The sequence below is a fragment of the Eretmochelys imbricata genome, chromosome 10, assembly GCF_965152235.1.
Source record: "Eretmochelys imbricata isolate rEreImb1 chromosome 10, rEreImb1.hap1, whole genome shotgun sequence".
NCBI lineage: Eukaryota > Metazoa > Chordata > Testudines > Cheloniidae > Eretmochelys > Eretmochelys imbricata.
The window spans coordinates 9,268,041-9,287,142 of NC_135581.1; the positions used below are offsets into that span (position 1 = coordinate 9,268,041).

At 47.4% G+C, this 19,102-nt stretch overlaps 1 protein-coding gene across 1 annotated transcript in view; it reads left to right on the top strand.

Annotated features, from left to right (window-relative positions):
• Positions 1-18,281, top strand: part of RNF216 (ring finger protein 216) — a 120,234-nt gene extending 101,953 nt beyond the window's left edge. Inside the window, exons 16-17 of the mRNA XM_077827914.1 lie at positions 8,458-8,527; positions 11,977-18,281. Of these exons, the coding sequence (XP_077684040.1) occupies positions 8,458-8,527; positions 11,977-12,296 (390 nt within the window). The 3' untranslated portion in view covers positions 12,297-18,281. The remainder of the gene's footprint in view (positions 1-8,457; positions 8,528-11,976) is intronic.
• The last annotated feature ends 821 nt before the right edge of the window (positions 18,282-19,102 follow it).

A 19,102-nucleotide genomic window follows, 5' to 3' on the forward strand; every position in this document is an offset into this window, starting at 1 on the left:
ATAAAATTGATTCTATTTTGGGAGCTGCGGTTGGGATTTAGCCTCTGTCTGTGACTTGTGAATCTTTCCTTTCTCCTTTGACTCTGCGGTTTCTCTTCCCTGGTGTTTTTGACTTCACTGTGTGCGTGCACAATGCTGCTGAGGCAGTAGATGCGCCTCCTTAAAAGCATTGTCAGAATTTGCTTTCCATTTGTTGCAATGAAGAGGTACCTTCCCTAGCAACTGAACCCAGCTCTTTATTTAATCTCTCCACGAATCTGCCACGAGCGCTAAGTCAGAGCCATCCTTTTCCTCCGTGCTTGGCATAATGCTTTGTGCATTCCTCTGAACTCAAAGGGGAAGCAGCTGAAAGGAAGAGCGGTCTTTCTCTAAGATGTAACCAGAGCCTTCCCTTGTTTTTGGAACCCCTCAAAGTAGAAAACCGGTTAACTGACAGTCCAGCACTCTTCTTGGTTCTACTCTGTGTCACGACTTTCATTTGACTGGTAGAACTTGGTGAGACACTGTTTGCATACCCACGTACTGGATTCGGGGCCAGATCTAAGGGCTAGTCTATACTGGCAACATTAAAGCACTTTAATGTGGCTTGTGTAGTCGTGGCAGAGCGCTGGGAAAGAGCTCTCCCAGCGCTCTTAAAAAAAAAAAAACAAAAAAAACCACGTCCACGAGAAGTGCGGCTCCCAGCGCTGGTGCACTGTCTACACTGGAACTTTACAGCGCTGAAACGTGCAGCGCTCATGGGGATGTTTTTTTCACACCCCTGAACGAGAAAATTGCAGCAGGATAAAGTGCCAGTGTAAACAAGCCCTTAGTCTTGTGTTGCCATTTAAAATGCAGAATATTTTAATAGGTCTTGGGCAACTTTGTGATGTGGTGTCTGCGGTCATTGATGTAAATGAATCCCTGCAGGGCCTAATTGCTTTTCGCTTGGCACCTCCTTATACTTCATATATAAGAGACTTGTATATAAGGACCAAGATAAGCAAAGTCGTCTGCTCCCCCACCCCCCTGCGCTACCATCATCACAGAAATGGATCCTGTGCCTATGTGATCTTAATGTGTGAACCCTGCTTGGTGCTGTAGAGGAGGCTAAGAGAACCATAGATTTCCTACTGTTAACAAGCCAGAGGGGACCAGTACCAACTTGGTGTGATTAGCTTGAATTTGTGCAGCCGGTGAACAGACCGACTGGAATTATTGGCTGATGATTCTTTTTTTTTTTCCTCATTAAATCTGTTGGGATGCATAACACTGATAAACACTATAGATTGTGCTTGCTGCTTTACTTGGAGGCACATTGTGTAACATGGTTTTGTTGGCACCCAAGGATTAGTCCTTCCTAACCTCTTCCCTGGTCTTGCCTACTAGTCTGGTAAACTCTGCCAACACAGTAAGGGTGCATAATCTTAACCCTCTGGTTACTTTCTTGGGGAAAGGGAGGGTGCCTTGTCCTTGATTGTAAATAGTTTTTATCGTGTCTGGAAACATCGAGTTCATCTTTTGGCTTCACCTGCTTAACACTAGCAATTATAGGCTCACAAAAATTGCCAGATCAGATTAGCGGGTCATATAGTTCAGTATCCTGTCTCAAACAATGGCCAGTACCAGATGCTGTAGAAGAAGATGCAGGAGATGCTGCAGTAAGCAGTTATGGAATGACTTGCCCAGAAGGAATTTCTCTTATTAATTCCCTTCAGTTAGAGGTTGATTTATGCCCAGAAGCAGGGGAGTTTATATCCTTTCTAGAACTCTAATTCTTTTAATCCTTCCAGTTAGAACTCTGGATGTTCTTGTTATCCATGTAGATGTCCAGTACTGTTTTCATGCCGCAAACTGTTGCTCTCAGTTATCTTTGCAGTGAGTTCCACACAAGTCTGTAATGTGGAAAATTGTTTGATCATGTCTGCAAAATGATGCTCAGAAACTGCCTACTCCTCACAGAAGCCCTGTGTGACAGATTTACTGTATGTCTGGATATGTCTCCATCATTCTGCAAACTCCATTTTGTTTTATGAGCATCATTTTGATTCTAAAATGCACCGTGCCTGCCTTTTTGCCTTTTTTTAACCTCCATGTTGGACTGGGTTATCCAGTAGATGTTATCAGGGTCTCTCTCTGTCCACTAGGAGACCAATCAGGAGTCATTACATTCAATGGATGGTCTTCCATTCAAATGGAAGCACCTTAAAACAGTCAGTTGGCTGCAGCCAAGGGGCACCAGTTTTCCCAGTGTGGACTTCAAGTGGGCTGTAACAAAGCAACAAATCACCTGATAGTGGATTTGAAGCTCCTTGGAGAGGGGTGTCACCTGACAAGGGAGGGACTGGAACTTTTATAAAAGGGAGATGCTCTCAATTACAGGAACAAGAAGGCAAGTCTTTCTGAGCAGTGAGGACACTGAAGGGAGAGATTGCAATGCATATTTTTTATTCTTCCATAGATGTATGTATCTCATGTGCTTAGTCTATGTAAAGAGTGTTTGACTGAGAAATTTCTTTGCAAAGTCTGTGCACGCATTTCTTTAATTGTCACAGCGTCTCTGAAGGATGAAATAGTAATTCGGAGGGTCTAGCCCTGGGGAGCATGCTGTTGCTACTGGAGAGGTTTGGGGATGACCTAGGCAATTGGACTGTGGAGTCCAATTTCCCAAGAAGGAGTGCTAGATAGAGGTTCTGCACCCCGAGAGTGTGCTTAGAGGCCTAGAGACAGTGTTGCTGCTTTATGGGGGATCCAAGGTTTGGATCTATCACAGCAGGCTGGTGAGCACAAAGGGAAGCTCATCCAGGATTGTAACCTCCTATGGCAAGTTTAGTGCCATACATCTTTCATGTGGCCGCCTTTTTTAATAGACCAGTATTGGGACCTGAATTGTTACTGCTTCATGCACGGCTTCTATCAATACTCGTTCTGAGTGCCAGTCAGCGTGGCTTATGTTTGCTGTTTCCGTGAAGTGCTGAAGTTCAAGTACAAGCAGAATGGCTAAATTTCCAACCCCGTGTTCTGCTGCGTACCTTACTAGTATTTATATCACTCCTTTTAAGAACTAAAGAGGACTGATAGATCTGTGTATAATCTACAAATGGGAAAAGGGGGGAAATCTACTGAATGCCTGCTGTCCCAGTAACAACAATAGATCTTTGGTCAGTAAATGCCCAAAGGAAGTATCTCCACTGCAGAAGGAATCAGTAAACCACGCTGGAACATCACACCTGGAGCTGCACCGGAAGTCTTTTCAGAGCAAAGAGCAGCTGCAGGTGAAGCACTAGTGAAAACTGTTCTTGGGTTTTTTTGGGAGATAGGCGTTGCGGTGGGGGGAATAGCTTGGCCTACAGATGAGTTTACAGATGAGTTTGCCTACTTTATTCTGTTGATTATCAGGGGATCATGGAATATCTTCTGCTGTAGGGGCATAGCAGTAACATGTGAGAGCATTCCTATTATAAGTGGTGGTCATTTACAGCACTAGGATCTCTGGAGTAAGAATTGTTTTGTCAGATTTTAATTCTGACCTGTAACTGTGTACATATAACAGTTGGCGCTTTTGGTGTTAACTTTTCCTCCACAAGAATGTCCTAAAGTCTCTTTTATTGCTCACACATTGCATCAGTTTTTGTGCCTCAGTGTTCCAGCTGGTATGCATTTTTCTTAACTACTGATAGTAATTAAACCCTATTAAGCGCTTGCCAAAGTTTTAATGCAGGGTTTGATTTTAAGTGGGAAAGTGTGTTTTATTGGCTTTTTTTTTTGTACACTTACATTAGTAGATATCACTCTTCTAGAAGGTGGGTGGAAAATGGTTCTAGGCTGTGGCTTTGCAGTGCACAAAATGTGGAATTAATTATAAATATTCCTGAAAATTGGATTTCACAATGGAAAAGTTGACTGCTTCATTGCTGCCTGACTGCATCAGAATTCAGCGGCTAACTTGTTAAGCAGTGTCGTTTTCTGGGAGCATATTAAACCTGAGCTCTATGACCTGCACTTGACTGCCTTTGGGTTTCTGCATTGATCTTTAGACGTTACTTTTGATCTATAAAACCCTAGGTGGGCTGGGGCCTACCTACCTAAGAGATTCCATCTTTCCCTGTGCTATGTTGCCACAGTTGTGGTCAGCTGAGGCATCTGAACAGAAGCCCCCTCAATATAAGAGAGGGTGTGGCTGGCAGAGTGTTCTTCATTAGGGCCTCAAGCTTCTGGAACTCACTTCTTCCCCCTGGTCTGTAACAGTCAGAGTTTTAGTCTCCAGGGTGTGCTGTAAGGCCTACCTTTTCTCTCTGGCTCCTGAGGAAGTGGGTTGTAGAGAGAGCTGCTGTGGGACCCTGGGGATTGTGTGCGAGATTATGTATCTGTTGATGTATCCGCTTCAGATGTCATCCATGGAATTGAGCTACTGTGACAAGTGTGTCTGCAGAATCCACAATGTACACAGAAATTATACAAGTCAGCAGGGCTTTGGGATTGTCACTGAGTGACACAAAAAGCATTCTCTTTGCTCAGGAGGTAGGAATCTCCTAAAGATGAATCTTTCCTTGCTGAGTGGTGGTAAAACCGCATCATGTACATCGGCGGTTCTCAACCAGGGGTCTGTGAGCCCTTTCAAGAGGGCCACAGGGCCCCGTGGCTGAAACCCAGAGATCCCCGGCACCCACTGCAGGGTTGAAGCTGGGAGGCGTGGGGCTGAAGCCCCGATCCCCGGCACCCCCTGTGAGGCAGAAACCCTGAGTCCATGGGAAGAGTTGGGGACATGGAGGGCATTAGCGCCCTTTTCTCCTCTCCCCCTTCTCCCCCCCGCCCCAAACTGCAGCACAAGAATATGGCAGTCCCTGGGGCAGCCCCATCTCCTCTCCCCAGCCAGGTCGGAGATAGGAAGCCGGAGCCGGGCAGTGCGGGGCAACTGGTGCTCTGGCTGGTGCCATGGAGCAGGCAGCGGCAGCGTTCCCTCCTCTCCTGCTGGTGCCCCGGGTTGAAGCTGCTCCTTCAGCTCCCAGCCCCCTTTGCTCCCGCAGAGGCAGCTGGTAGAGACCTGGCTTCATGGCTGGCAACCACTCTGGAAACAGGGACCGCAGGGGAGCCCTGCCAGCACACAGCCCCTAACACCCCTCTCCCTGCACCCTGAGCTACCCCCTGCCCGCACACGGCTCCACCTACCCTGCTGCCCGCACACAGCCCCTCGCCACCCCCTCGCTGCACCCTGAGCTACCCCCTGCCCGCAGACAGCCCCTCGCCACCCCCTCGCTGCACCCTGAGCTACCCCCTGCCCGCAGACAGCCCCTCGCCACCCCCTCGCAGCACCCTGAGCTACCCCCTGCCCTCACACAGCCCCACCGACCCTGCTGCCCGCACACAGCCCCTCGCCACCCCCTCCCTCAGCCCACAGCCACCCCCTGTGTGCATACAGCCCCAGCTACCCCTTCCTTACACCTTGAGCTACCCCTCCTGCCTGCACGCAGCCCCTAGCTATCCCCTCCCTGCACCCTAAGCTGGTTTCAAACTTTTTGAGCTAAGCCCCCCCACCTTTGAGTTATATTTTTTGGTTGCCCCCTGCCCCCCCTCCCCCCTTCCAAACTCAGACTGGCTGGGTGGCCTGCTGAGGTGAGTCGGGGGGTGGAGGTAGTGTTCTCTCCCTGGACCCAACCATGCGGAGGTGGCTTGAGCCCCACTGGCCCCTGCCCACCCCCACCACCGCAATGGAAGTCAAACTATGTCTATGTCCGAGGCGCCCCCTCCCCCCCCCCCACCTGCTGGGCCCTGGAGTTTTTATAGCATGTTGAGGGGGGCTTCAGAGAGGAAAAGGTTGAGAACCCCCGACGTACGTGGCAGGAGCAAGCCATTCCAGGGGGAGCACTCCATGGCTTTATCCCCAAACTCTTACGAGAGAGCGGGTATGCAGAAGAATGGCTCCTGGCTAGGGCCTAGCAATTGCATGATGTTGGGGTGGGGGTGTTGCTTAGGATAAAACAAGCTGCAGGCTATACCCTTTCTGTGGAGGAGGAGGGCAGGGTAAGGTTAGCAGAAGTAGTGACCTGTTCCTTTATATACAGATTTTCAGATGCAGCTGGTCCAAGAAGTGGAAATACGGGGAGGGGGGGTGAAACTGCTATTTCAATAGTATTTTAAACCAGCTGAAAATGGAAAATACTGGTAGCTTGAGAATTCTAGGCCAGAGATTAAGATAAAAACTCAACACTGGATATGCCTCTGAACTCCGTTTGCCTCTTCCTAACTATATGCTGTGTTCTGTGACTCTCCCAGTCCGGGAAAATAGCAATCTGGAATCTGTAGTTTGGACTCAGAGGGTAATTAAAAGCTTGTGCATGATTTATGGTACGCTTATTCCATAAAATAGATGTACTTCAGCACTTTCATGGCAATATGTAGACTGTCCTTAACAATCCATGAAAAAGTGTTTCGGAAAGACTTAAATTTAACCACTGACTCAGAAGAATAATCAAAGACAGGGAAGGAATCCTGAAGAAAGCCATCAAGCCGATTAGGATAAGGTTTCCCAGAGACAATTAGGATATCTTCCCTCCCCCCCATGAACACACCCTGAAAAAGCTTAGCCACCAATACTGCCTGACATGTACTGGAGGACTAGCTCTGAATCAGGAATCTGGCAAAACTTACAATCACTTTTATATGTGCACACTCATAACATCTTTCACAGGAGTGTCCCAGAGCACTTTCCAAAATACAAGATATTTTCCACATTAAAAAATTGCAAGAAGAAATGTATGGGTTTTGCAGTAATGGAAATAAGATGGATAGAATTAACTAGAGCCATGCATATTGTGAGCCATGTACTGTTTAAATTCTCCATATATCCAGCTGCACTCTCCAACAGTTGAATAGAACATAACTTTTATTTCTTACACAAATGACCCCCAAGTGCTTCTGACTAATGCAGATATTCTGTGTCCTGCAATAGTTCCCACGCCTTAGGTTTTAGAAACTATCACTGAGGAAAGAGGTGCTGGTCAGAATGCTTATTTCCTGCTCTTCTCAAAATATGACAGGGCGTCAGTGTTTCATCTCGGTAGCCTCCAATGGCTGGCAGAAAGTAACCTTAATGTAACATTGCAAAGAATGGTTAAGAGACTCACGGCCATAAATACAAACGTAGGTTCTACAACCAAACATCCCAAATGTTCTTTTGTTAGGCACAAATAGGAAGCCATCTCATTGGCCCTTTGATGACATGATCTGATTTGCCTTGACAGTTCTTGCTTGCCGTTCTGTAATGGAAAAGCCATTATCAGAGTGATATGGAGCAGGCAGAACTGGATAGTTGATATCAAAAGAAACAAACAAAATGATTCCTGGCTTTCACACTAAAATTAGAATGATTTGTATTAAGTTTAATGATATCAACTTGATTGGGATCATCTGGGTATCAGAATCAGTTCCCCTCACTTCGGCACTTTTCTCATCTATCTGGGTACTTACGGCCCCCATCACTTCACCTCCCTCGAGGGCCACTCATACAGACCTTTGTAAAGTGTTTTGATCATTTTACGAAAAGGGCCATCTATCTAAATGCCAGCTATTAGCCACCACAACTGTCTAAATGTATAGGATTCACAAGGCTATCGCAAATCCAGGAGGTGCAGAAGGGTAATGCAAGTGATTCAGGAGGAGGCTGAAGAGGAGGAAAAAGAAGTGAAGAAGTTATTGGAGGACCCAGGGTGTACATGCTTGCTGGATGTGGAGGGATCTTTCAGTCCCAAGTTTGATCTCACAAACCCTTTTATATTAGAGGAATAAGATGGGTGAGGTAATCTCTCCTATTGGATCAACTTCTGTTGGTGAAAGAGACACACTTCTGAGCTACACAGAGCTCTTCTTCAGACCATCTTGTCTCTCTAATATCCTGGAACCAACACAGTTACAACAATACTGCAAATCCCTTTATATAATATAACTGAACATTCTTACTGTAACTTCTAGATGGCTTAAAAAAAACACGCTAGAATTCATGTCCTCAGAATCCAAGATAAGATCTAAATGACTCATTAGTGCAGCATTCAGCTACTAGAGCCAGGATTTAAGTTGTGTTAATCCAGTTGTTGGACCCACCACTCTGGAGCTGTTGAGGTAGTGTAAATATTTAATAGACTATTGCCATTTTAAAAGATTAATAGCACTCCAACAACTCTTCCGGACGCGAGAGAGTGTTTCGCTGCTGCACTCTGGTTTGTCAAGCTGGTGAATTTTAACACTGATCCAGCTGAAAAGCAATCCGAGGGCTCTAAATTATTCTCCATGGAGTAGGCTTGGATTCTGTACAGAATCGGTTCTGCAGTACTGCTATTGTTGATGATGCAAGGGGACCACTCTGCCAGTTTCACTTTTAACACTCACACAAAACTGCATTAGCCCTGGTCAGAATGCAGAGATCTGTTTGCAGCAGTAACTGGTTTATTAACCTGTTCGTTTGTTTATTTCCTTGTAATTTAGGAAGATGATGAGAAGATAATCCAGGAGATTCAGAAGGAGGCTGAAGAGGAGCAAAAGAAGAAAAATGGAGGTAGGTCATGTAATTGCCCTCATACAAAACTGAGGATCCAGGGTGGATTTTAGAGGCACCAGGAGAGAGCAAGCGCTTCTAAGCTGCTGGTGAGTCTCTGGTCCCTAGTTGCATCTTCAAAGGCCAGGCTCTTTGCAAATTCCCTTGTAATAACAGCACTCTAATAAGTCTCATTTGGAGTATTGCTACAGAAGTTTGTTGGTTTCATATTGTACAAAAACTTCTGACTGCCCTAGCTGTGTCCATAGTAGGTAATGGCTCTGATCTGCCAGGCAGGAACTAGTTTTGTTTTCTGGTCCTCTTGTCTTGTAGATATTGGGATTGCCTCAGAAGGGTGTGCTTTGTCTCTCAAGTGACCACTTTAGCTTAAGGAGTTTTCAGTTGTTTCTAAAGGAAATGTTTTCTGGTCCTTAGCCAAAAGGGGGGTGGCTACAATATATGACCCCAGAGGCCAACTCTGGCAATACAAGGATGAAAAGCCTTGCACAGTGGTGGGAATGCTAGTAGAGACAGGGCATAGGGATCTTTGCTGGGGTGTCTTCTAGAGCTGAAGCCGTTAACCCTGGGGGTGGTCAGAAAAGGCCTAAATGACACTGGTTGAAAATTTCTGTGCCTCACTGTTGCTCCAGCTTGTGGGCTACTCAGGGCAGGAGACTATGCCACTCCCCATTCTTGGACAGTGTGGGAGAGAAAACGGAGGCTCCTCCCAGCTCCAAGAGCTCCCCCTGAGGAAGAGGGAGAGGAAAGTCAGACTTCTCGGTCCAAAAATCTGTTGTCTTTTAACTAAATTATCTGAATTGTGACGGATTCTGGTCTTCGAAATTAAATGAAAACAAAGACAGGAAGCCGTGGAGGAAGTTCATAAGACCTAAATGAAGATGAATCAGGAACCGAATTGAGGGAAAGCCACAAAACTAGTCTCTCCCAACTAGGGCCTCCCCTTGTACTCCTCATTGTCCAAACCTAAAAGAGCGGGGCCTGGACAGTTCTGTGGGGTGAGGGATTCCCTGCACTGGAGCCAAGGGGGATTCTACCCATACAGGTGTGGTATGGAAGGGGAGAGGAGTCCACAGTCCCGTGTATTTAGATATTCTATGAGTGCAGCTGGGAGGGGATTCTGGAAGAGCAGGAATCTCCTTAGGTATCTGACAGCTACAGATTCAAAACTAGTGTAATGCTGATGTGCCATGCTCTTCCCTGCAAAGCTCTGCTAGGCATGCCAGTGCCGCTCAGCACCTCTGAAAACCAGAGCAGTTCTCTGAGAGTTGTTGCCATCCAGCAAAGGATGTAATTAGAAATCAGTGTTCTTCGCGGAGTATCTGTCTGTCGATCCCACTTTAGGGTTGCGTGTGCCTCATGCTTGCAAGACCAGAAATTTGAGGAGCAGTGTCAGCAGAGCTGCACATGTGCATTCCTTGTGCCTCCTCTTGCTCCCGTATGAGGGCATACAGGGCAGGGTGGATACTACCCCTCTCCCATTTCCCTCTTACAGCCCTTGGCAGTGAGACAGAGCCTGGCAAGTGCCTGACCTGCTAGTTGGTAGCTTTGACTAAATTTTCTTTAAACCTGAACTATTCAGAACTTTTATTATCATCTTCATCCACTGTAATCCTATCGACGTGTCTGGACTACATATTGATGGCTAGACCCTCTGTACACCCACACATCTTCCACAGGGCTCCTTAGCATGGCAAACTTGAAATTGTAGGCTTCAAGTCCTGCCCATCCTATGATGGGCTAATCCAGGGTTTCTCAAACTTCATTTCACTGCAACCCACCTCTGACCCCCTTCCTCCCCCCCCCCCCAAAAAAAAAAATTTACTACATGACCCTGGGAAGGGGGACCGAAGACCGAGCCCCTCTACCCCAGGCGGAGGGAGTGGGGGGTAAAAGCCTGAGCCCTGTCCCCCTGGGGGGGGGGGGCAAAGCCAAAGTTTGAGAGCTTCAGCCCTGGGTGGTGGGGCTCAAACTTCTGGCTTCAGATCCAGGCCCCAGCAAGTCTAACGCCAGCCCTGGTGATCCCATTAAAACGGGGTCGTGACCCACATTGGGGTCCCCACCCACAGTTTGCAAACTGCTGGATTCCTTTAAAAGATAGTCATGGTGAGCATACCTTCTGTCTAGAGTCACCATACCAGCAGATGCTCCCTGTGCCTTTCACTTTCCCCGAGGGTGTGTGAGCTGCATGGCTCAGACTCCAGCTTCTGGAACAATCCATGAAGGTCTCTTCAGACCTGGGAGAGACTTGTCCACTAGCAACATCTGAGAGACAAGCCAGAATCCCGCAGCAGACAGGCTATGCCCAAGACTGGCGGAGAGAAGATGACATCAAGAGAGGAACCAACACAGTTGCCTCCTGCACCCAAAACAAACGACAGCATCAAACAGCCACCAACACCTCTGACACTGAAGTCCGGCACCGGACTTGGTTTGAATTTGCAGGCAGAGACTCTAGGCAGAGCTTGGTGTCCTCGGATAAGGATAGACAACACAAAGCCTCTTGAGACAAATCCACAATCCTGAGCAGCTCAAGGCTACCCCTTATTAATAATTAGTATGTGTTGGAGTGTGGGGAAGGAAGGATTGGAAAGCCCCCTTAAACAGAAGGTCCTGCCCCTTTGCTGGATCAGAAAACAGGCCCTGAGTCAGTTTAAACTCAAGCGGTTTATTAAGAAGTCTTTTCTCTGTTGGTCTCTGGAGAATCCAATTTGAACCAGTATATGCGAACCTCTCCAGGTGGTGGCATATCTCTGGTGGTGTTACAACCTAAGTGAATTTGCATAATCACCCCCCACTGGTCCTAGCTCATGGAGGAGCTGTGCTCACCCTCCCCCATGGAATTGCATACCATCCCTGGCCCACAATGATACATAAACTTAATACTGTAAGATCTCCCTAAGATATTGCAGGAAATTGCACCCTCCATCCCTGCTATTCAGTCCTCCGAGCCCTTGCAGTTCAAAGCCAGTGCTACTGAGTTAGGGCTGTGGCCACTCCACCCTTTATGCCCTGGTGAAGAGGCCCAGGGTGCATGCCGAGCCCTGACAGAGAGTGCTACTCAGACGTCCATTCTCACGTGGCACATGGGCGCCAACCGTGGGATCAACGCCGACTAAATCTTGGAGAATCACAGTTACTGTAGGTCTGTAACCGTTCTCTCTAGAGCCAGGGTTACTCCCTGCTACCATCAGAATTGACAGAGCTGGAAGCCTCTGCCCATAACCTCAGTGCTAGAAGGATAGAAGTGCTGCAAGCCGAGGATCCAAATGCAGTGGTAGAGCTGCACCTGTCCGCCCCATGCCTGCTTCTTGCTAGAGCTCCTAGTTGATCCGTACATGAACAGCGCACGCTCCCGCAGCTGGAACTGAAGAACCTCCCTGTGAGCAGAGGAGGGAGTTTCTGCTCCGGCCTAGGGTGTTTCTAAAGTTCTGTTTTTAATTTCTTTGCAGAAAGCAGTTTCAAGAGGATCGGCCCTCCTGTGGAAAAGCCTGTGGAGAAAATCCAGAGAGTTGAAGTCATCCCAAGACCAGTCCCTCAGAACCTCCATCAGCCCCGAATGCCCCCTTATCCCTTCGTGCATCCACCCTTCCCACTGCCTCCTGTCCGCCCACTGTACAACAACATACCCCTGAACATCGGACCCATCCCTGCCCCATACGTGCCCCCACTGCCTAACATGCGGGTGAACTACGATTTCCCCCAGATCAATGTTCAGCTGGAGCACAACTTGCCTATGCACTTTGGTCCGCAGCCTCGGCATCGGTTCTGATCCAGTTCAAACAGCACTAGTAATGGAGTCTGCAAGGAGAAGCCACGCTGGCCCCACCACCACCCTCCCCTCTGTCCCCCATCATTTCAGCCTGCTGCAAGAGGTACAGATCTAGATTCCCCTCCCCCCATGCACAGTATTTAAGGCTTCTATGGTGTTTAAATCTTCGTAGTTCAACATTTGGTTCTCTCGAATCTTCTAACCATGCTGCCCACGCTTTGGGCAGTAAGAGGGTGCATAGTTCAGGCCAGGGGAACTCTGAGGGTCTTTCTGTTTCACAAAGGCTGTTCAGTCAACCATTCAGAGGGAAGTGATGCTACATGGGAATGTAGCCATTCGGCCCACCCCTTGTGCCAAAAACTTACCTTCCTATCTGCAAAAGCAGTGCCCCTCTATTTAATGCAAAGGCTAGCTGGAAGGGAAGGTGATGTGGGGCAGCTTGAAATTATTCAGATGCTGGTAATAAGATTCAGCTGTGTCCTCCCCAGTATTATCCAGGCGTGAAGGAAAAGGGGTGAATCTGAGCATCGGGACTGATTATCCCTCGGAGAATAGTCCCAGGTTTTTACTGCAACCTGCGATTGCCCTGACAACAGGAGTCTGTACAAGCAAATCTACAACCATTTTGCTTAGCCCGGAAGCGCCTGTCATGGTGAGAGTCCAGTGCTAGGATGCAGAAGCCATCTGGCTGCGAAGTACCACTCATGCCACAGCACAGCAGCTCAAAGAAAGAGTCTACAAACCACTTTGCAACCTGGCTTAGTATTGTAAGGCCACGACTTTCAGAAATGATGCTTGATTTGGAGTGTCTAACCTGAGACCTCTTAAAGGGGGCATGATTTTTCAAAGGATGAGTAGCCAATACTGCCTGGAACACAGGGTCCTTTTCAGTGTCTCAAGTTGGGCACACATAATCACTAGTCATTTAGGAAAATCTTGGTTGTAACAGTTGGTAGAAACATACAAATTGTTCAGAAGATAAACATGAAGGCCCGGATTCAGAGTTGCATAGGGGCTAAACTCCATGCCCCCCGGTGCAGTAACCGATTGTGTACATTTAGTGCTGTTGTGCATGCAAGCCTGGTAACTGTATACATACACTGTGCACACATCCAGCTCTGAAAACCTGGGCCCACGGCTTTCCGTGCATGTTTAAATCACTTTAAAATGGGCTGGAAACTGATCAGAGGTGCTATCATCGTTAGGGTACCGCTGCTCTGGATCTGGAGGCGTACTTTCCGGTTGGTGTAGACGTACCTTCTCTGGCTTGATGACGCTAGTGTGCTAAAAATAGCAGTGTAGCCGCAGCAGCATGAGCAACGGGCTGGGCGAGCTGCCCGAGCACATATCTAGAGTCTCATGAGCAGCAGGATGGGCGAGCTGCTCTGCCACCGCAGCTACAGCACCTCAATCAGAGGTGATGCGGGTATGTCTAACCGAGCCGGAAATTACACCTCCGGTTCTAGTGTAGGCATACGTACTCTAAGCAGCAAAATACCCCTTTCGACACATTTAATAAACTTCTGAAGAAAATCAGTTTAATCAACTTCAAACTGTAATACTGCTGAGCTTAGCAAAAGGGATGCTTAGGAGGACCAGTTTTCCTTTAAGAAGCAGTGTGGCAAACTCCTTCAGGCAATCAGGCTCACTCCTGCTTTACCTGTGACCTGAGTTGAGCAGGCTCTGGCTGGCTTGAACTGGGAGCCGTGTTTGACTCTGGGGCAGTATTGTGGTTTGGCTGCAGACTGCATGTGAATAAGCCAAGTGAGGGATGAGGTAGACTAGAAGGATGGGGTGGAAGGCTTGAAGCTGCCTGTGTCAAATGGGTACATCTTATGCTAGAGCTGCAGCTTTGCAGGCACAAGCCTTCCCCCCGCACCCTTGCTGTAGTGACTGGAAGGAACAGAGTGGAAGATGAAACTATCAGAATATCCTTCCACAACTGTGGTTGTCTAGTTAAAAAAAACCAACCAACCACTTCATCACACAGCTGTCTCCCAAACTGTTTGGTATTTGTTGTTGTTGCTGTTAGGAACCAGATCGAATTAATCTCCCCTCTTTTGATTTCCCTCCCTGGAAGTTAACACCCAAGATTTCTTTGCAGGTGTCTGCCTTGCCTCACTAATCTGTCCGATTTGCCCTCTCTGCAAGCAGCGTCTCTTTGGGCATTGAGCAGGCAGTGAACCAGGGCGCTGGGAAGTCTGTGACTGGCAGCTGCAGGAGGCACCAGGAGGAGGGCAAACAAGAGTGGCTGGCTGTGCTGTCATGGGCAGGGTGTACTCTCAGAAGGAATATGGCAGCGAGCAATCCCTGGCTGGGCTGTGAGGAGGACATTGCTATCAGTAGTGGGATAGTCTCCCCGAGGACCTTGCACAGTGGATGTTTTCATCCTTTTTGGAGCTGATACAATTTCTCCACTCCCAGATGTTATGTATAGGCTGAGAGATGCCCTGTTAACTATTTGTTTCAGGTTGTCGAGTGCTGTTGCCAATGTAGAGTTGTTCACCACACCGTTAACTATTTGTTGACATTGCTGCTAAGACTTTTTAATTTAAAAAATAGTCTAGGGGACGTAGTGGCTTACCGAATGCTGCTCAGCTGTTTTTTATTCAGGTTTAAATCTGCACCTTATACTGAATGATCCCCTCAGTAGCCATGGGCAGCCATGTTGACAGACTGTGTTTGGGACGGGGATGGAGGGCAGATTGGATGTGCGCACTTCCTAGCCACTTTTGCAGTTTCTCAGTAGTTCGGTTGAAAGCGCTCTGCCATATGCCTTCCCCTCCGCACGGCGGCAGCTGTGTATGCAGAACGAGTCCTACCGCTTCGTACCCTGCTTCAAGAACGTGCCTGGAACGTGCCATCCCTCGTGCACAGAGCGGAGCTTCTGCTGTCCCTCTAGCTGGTCAGTGCCCGCACTGGAGATGGAGCTTAGCTTTGTGTCTTGTCTAATTGAATCGAGGAGTAGTGTCCCGGGCTGCCAGTCCACCTCGGCTCTTGCTGCGGAGGCGGTGCTCCGCATGCTATACTGTGACCTGTCTAGCCAATGAAGGAATAAGGCTAATGTATTTCAGAAGGAGTCTTTTCTTGTTTTCCTCGCTCAGCTGGGAGACTAGAGGCATGAAGTTGGGTCTTAAGGAAGTAGTTCAATCAGGGATCCAAGAGTGCCAAGGTAGGGTGAATTTTACCTTTGTCAGCTGGCCCTTCGTTTCATCCTGAGAGACATGAGCAGAAAAGCCCTGACCCCCTGTTACTGGTTTTACAAATTGTAAAGAAAAAAGGGGCCAAGTCCCTTGGGAGGGTTGTTTTTAAAAAAAGTAATAGAAACAAAGCAGCATGCACATGGGTACAGGGGAGCCCAGTTGGTGTCTCCTGTATGATGCTTCAGACATGTATTTCTAACAACTACATCTCTAAGCAGCATGGAGCATCTCCTGACTAAGGGCTGCTGCCTTTGCAGAATGCTCATCTCACGGACCTCCTCAGTCTGATAAGTTTATCTGGAATCTCATTGTGGGAGGGGAGGGCACCATAGCTGAAACAGCTTGTTGGCTTAGGAACTGGCTCAGCTGACGTCCTAAAGAAAGTACTTCCCCTGGCAGGACGCCGGTGGTCACCTTAGCATGCTGGCAGTGGTGCTGGTACAGCTAATAGGAGTATTTGAGAAATAGGAGCATGGGAAATCTTGATCGCTGAGCTGGCTTTCCAAACCATGGTCGGGGCCTTCATCCAAAACAAACCTGGCCCACTGGAGTGAGTCTGCTGCCTCCTCGCCGCCATTCAAATACTTCCTAAATAAAGCAATTGTTCTTTGAAAGCCTCAGATGAAGCAGGTACTAATTCTAATACCCAGTGCCTTTGGGGAGTCTGTGTCCTTCATTCTTCAAGTGTGTTGCACAGGGACTCTCGAATACTCTGCTTATCAAGCACAATTACTGTTCTTTCAAATCCAGTTAAATATAAATTGCTTTTCCCTACACTTCCCCCCCCCCATTCCTGCATGTGCAGTTACAGTAGAAGAGACTATTTGGGGATGGTTTCATAGCTGGAAGCACTCTCCAGTTAAAAATTTGAGGTTATGAATCTTTGGCCATATGTGCGCGTCTCTCTCCATATCTACAATAGACTCCTGTAGTGAACGTCTGTCACCACAAAAAAGAGCTGGAAACAACCAGACCCACCACTCACAACTGAGCCATATCTTTGAAGTGGGTGGTGGTACCAACTCTCTGTAATTTTTGTTAGGTTTAATTTTTGGGTGGAAAGATTCAATTTTATACGGTAGTTACTACGTTTTTTTTTTTTAGTTCCCCTCTGTCAGTCTGAGTTCAGCAAAACTGCTTGGACAGCATGAGTGTTTGGATTCTATTGTACTGTACCAATCACTCAAGCGAATTTCAGCCTCAGTGCTTGACCAATAGTATAGCAAATGCCTATCACCGTGCAAAAATAGAAGTGGTGTGGCCACTTGCACACAGCCATATTGAAACCCTAGAATATAGACCATTAACAAAAATAATGGCCTGGCTCAAACTCCTGGCTTTTGTGTGTTTTTAAAATATATATAAAATATATATAAAGGCCTGTGCAGGGAAAGGCTGGAAATGGGAAGAGAGGCACTTGGCAAAGTAGCCAAGGAAGGTCTAGTGTCTGTACTTGACCAGTTTTTAGTCTTCTGTGTTAACGGTGAGCACTGGTTCCCACTACATGAGCAAACTTTGTACCCTCTGGATTTGATGGCGCACGGCAAGCCTCCTGACTTTCCTATCTTCACGTCAAAGGAGGCAGGATCCCCCCTCGGTAGTGTTTGGGGACGTTGTGGTGATGAGGAGCCTTCGCTGAGATGTTCCTGAAGCATGTGTGCGCCTGATGTCTCTCCATGGGCAGTCCTAGCGCAGCCCTGCTGAAGGGAAGGAGAGAATTCTTTCTCCCATCACAATGGTGAAGGCCCGTTTTGTGTCTGCGAGGAGAGAAATCAGGGCCCATTGCATGAAACCAACATCAAGTCCTGTGGGCGGCTACAGGCAGTCCAGAGAGATCAGATCAGCTCTTCGCCCAGCATCGCCCCTGCATTTCACCTTTCGGTCCTTTCTGGGTCTGTGGTGGGGCTCCTGTCACAGAGAAAGCTCTGGACTAGGAATTGCCCTGCAGAGAAATGTGGGACCTCTCCTTCTCTGTCATCCTAACTGGTGATTTTAGAGCCCTCCATTGTCTTCTAGCAACAGTTGGGTTAATGGGGATGTTTCTCCGCTTAAAGAACAAACCATTTCCTGCACAATTAAAACCAGAAAATTCCATGTTTTGGATTTACCTGGTGTTTTTATGGGTACATCTCCCCTGCAAAATAAGACCCACCACAGCGAGTCTCAGAGCCTGGGTCAACTGACATGGGCTCTCGGGGCTCAGAATAGCAGTGTAACTGTTCAGGCATGGGCTGGAGGCTAGGATCTGAGACCCTCCTCCCTCACTGAGTTTCTGAGCCCAGGCTCCAGCCTGCGTCTGAACATCTACGCTGCTGTTTTGAGCCCCAGAGAGCCCCAGCTGAGTTGTGAAACTCGCTGCTGCAGGCTTTTTTTTTTTTTTTAAAACAGTTTAGACATAACCTTTGCCCCCTTTAAAACCTCAATGTTCTTCAAAGGGAGATGGGAGATGTCTTGTGGGCCCAGATCGATGTTATGACTGGTACTTTTTATGATTAATTGCAGTGTCCCATTTTACTTGCCTTAAAGGTGGAGAGAGAAATTTGGTATTTGCACTTAGCAAAACGTTATATTAAAAACGAAAAAAAAAACCAACCTTGTAAAGACAAATTGTGCATGTTCTGCAACTTTGTATAGCAATAGCTGAAAATGAATAGGTGGTTTATTAAAAAAAAAAATATTTTTCTTTACCCTCTGGTAGAAAACTGTTCTAATTCTGTGTGTAAAAAGTCCCTGTATAATATTGTAATTTGAATTTTTTGTAAATAAATTTTTGTGCACTCTGGCTTTCACTTCTGTGCTTTTCATTGCTCCATCAATGTCCATGAGAAGCTGGTTGGTTGGAGTTTGAGGATAATTATAGGCGACAGCTGGTAGAAAGCAGAGACCAACCATAATTCTCGTACCAGGTTTCAGTCAGAATGGTTAAAAACTGTGCAAGTTAGTCGGCAAAACATTCGAGCCTCCTGTAAAAGCTTGATGTGTTCCAAAAGCCTGAAAGGAAAACGAGAACGGGATGTAAAATGGCTTCCATTCTCTCATTGCTGTGTGAAGCAGGACTAATCATGTAAAGTAGTCCTTTAAAAGCACTGCATCAACATGTGTAGACACACTCTAGCCCAGGGGTTCTCAAACTTTTGTACTGGTGACCCCTTTCACATAGCGAGCCTCTGAGTGAGACACCCCCGCCCTTATAAATTAAAAACACTTCATATATTTAACACCATTATAAATGCTGGAGGTGAAGCGGGGTTTGGGGTGGAGGCTGGCTGCTCACGACCCCCCCATGCAATAACCTCACAACCCCCTGGGGGGTCCTGACCCCCAGTGTGAGAAGCCCTGCTCTAGCCTATCTGGATTTTCAGGGCCATATTCACCTGTATGCTCTGGCTGCTTTGTGGTGTGAATGTTTAAAATAGAACTAGGAAATGAAAGAGGAAATGTCCATACTGGCAGCCTAGCGACGGACTGAGACAGGAAGAGTGGAGAGACGGTTGGAGGCAGGGGACTGTGGGAGACTTCCCTGACTCTCTTCTTTGTCATTTATCTGGGCATTTTTCATTTGGCTTCAGCCCCATAAATGTGTGGGGGAAGGGTCCCTGAGCC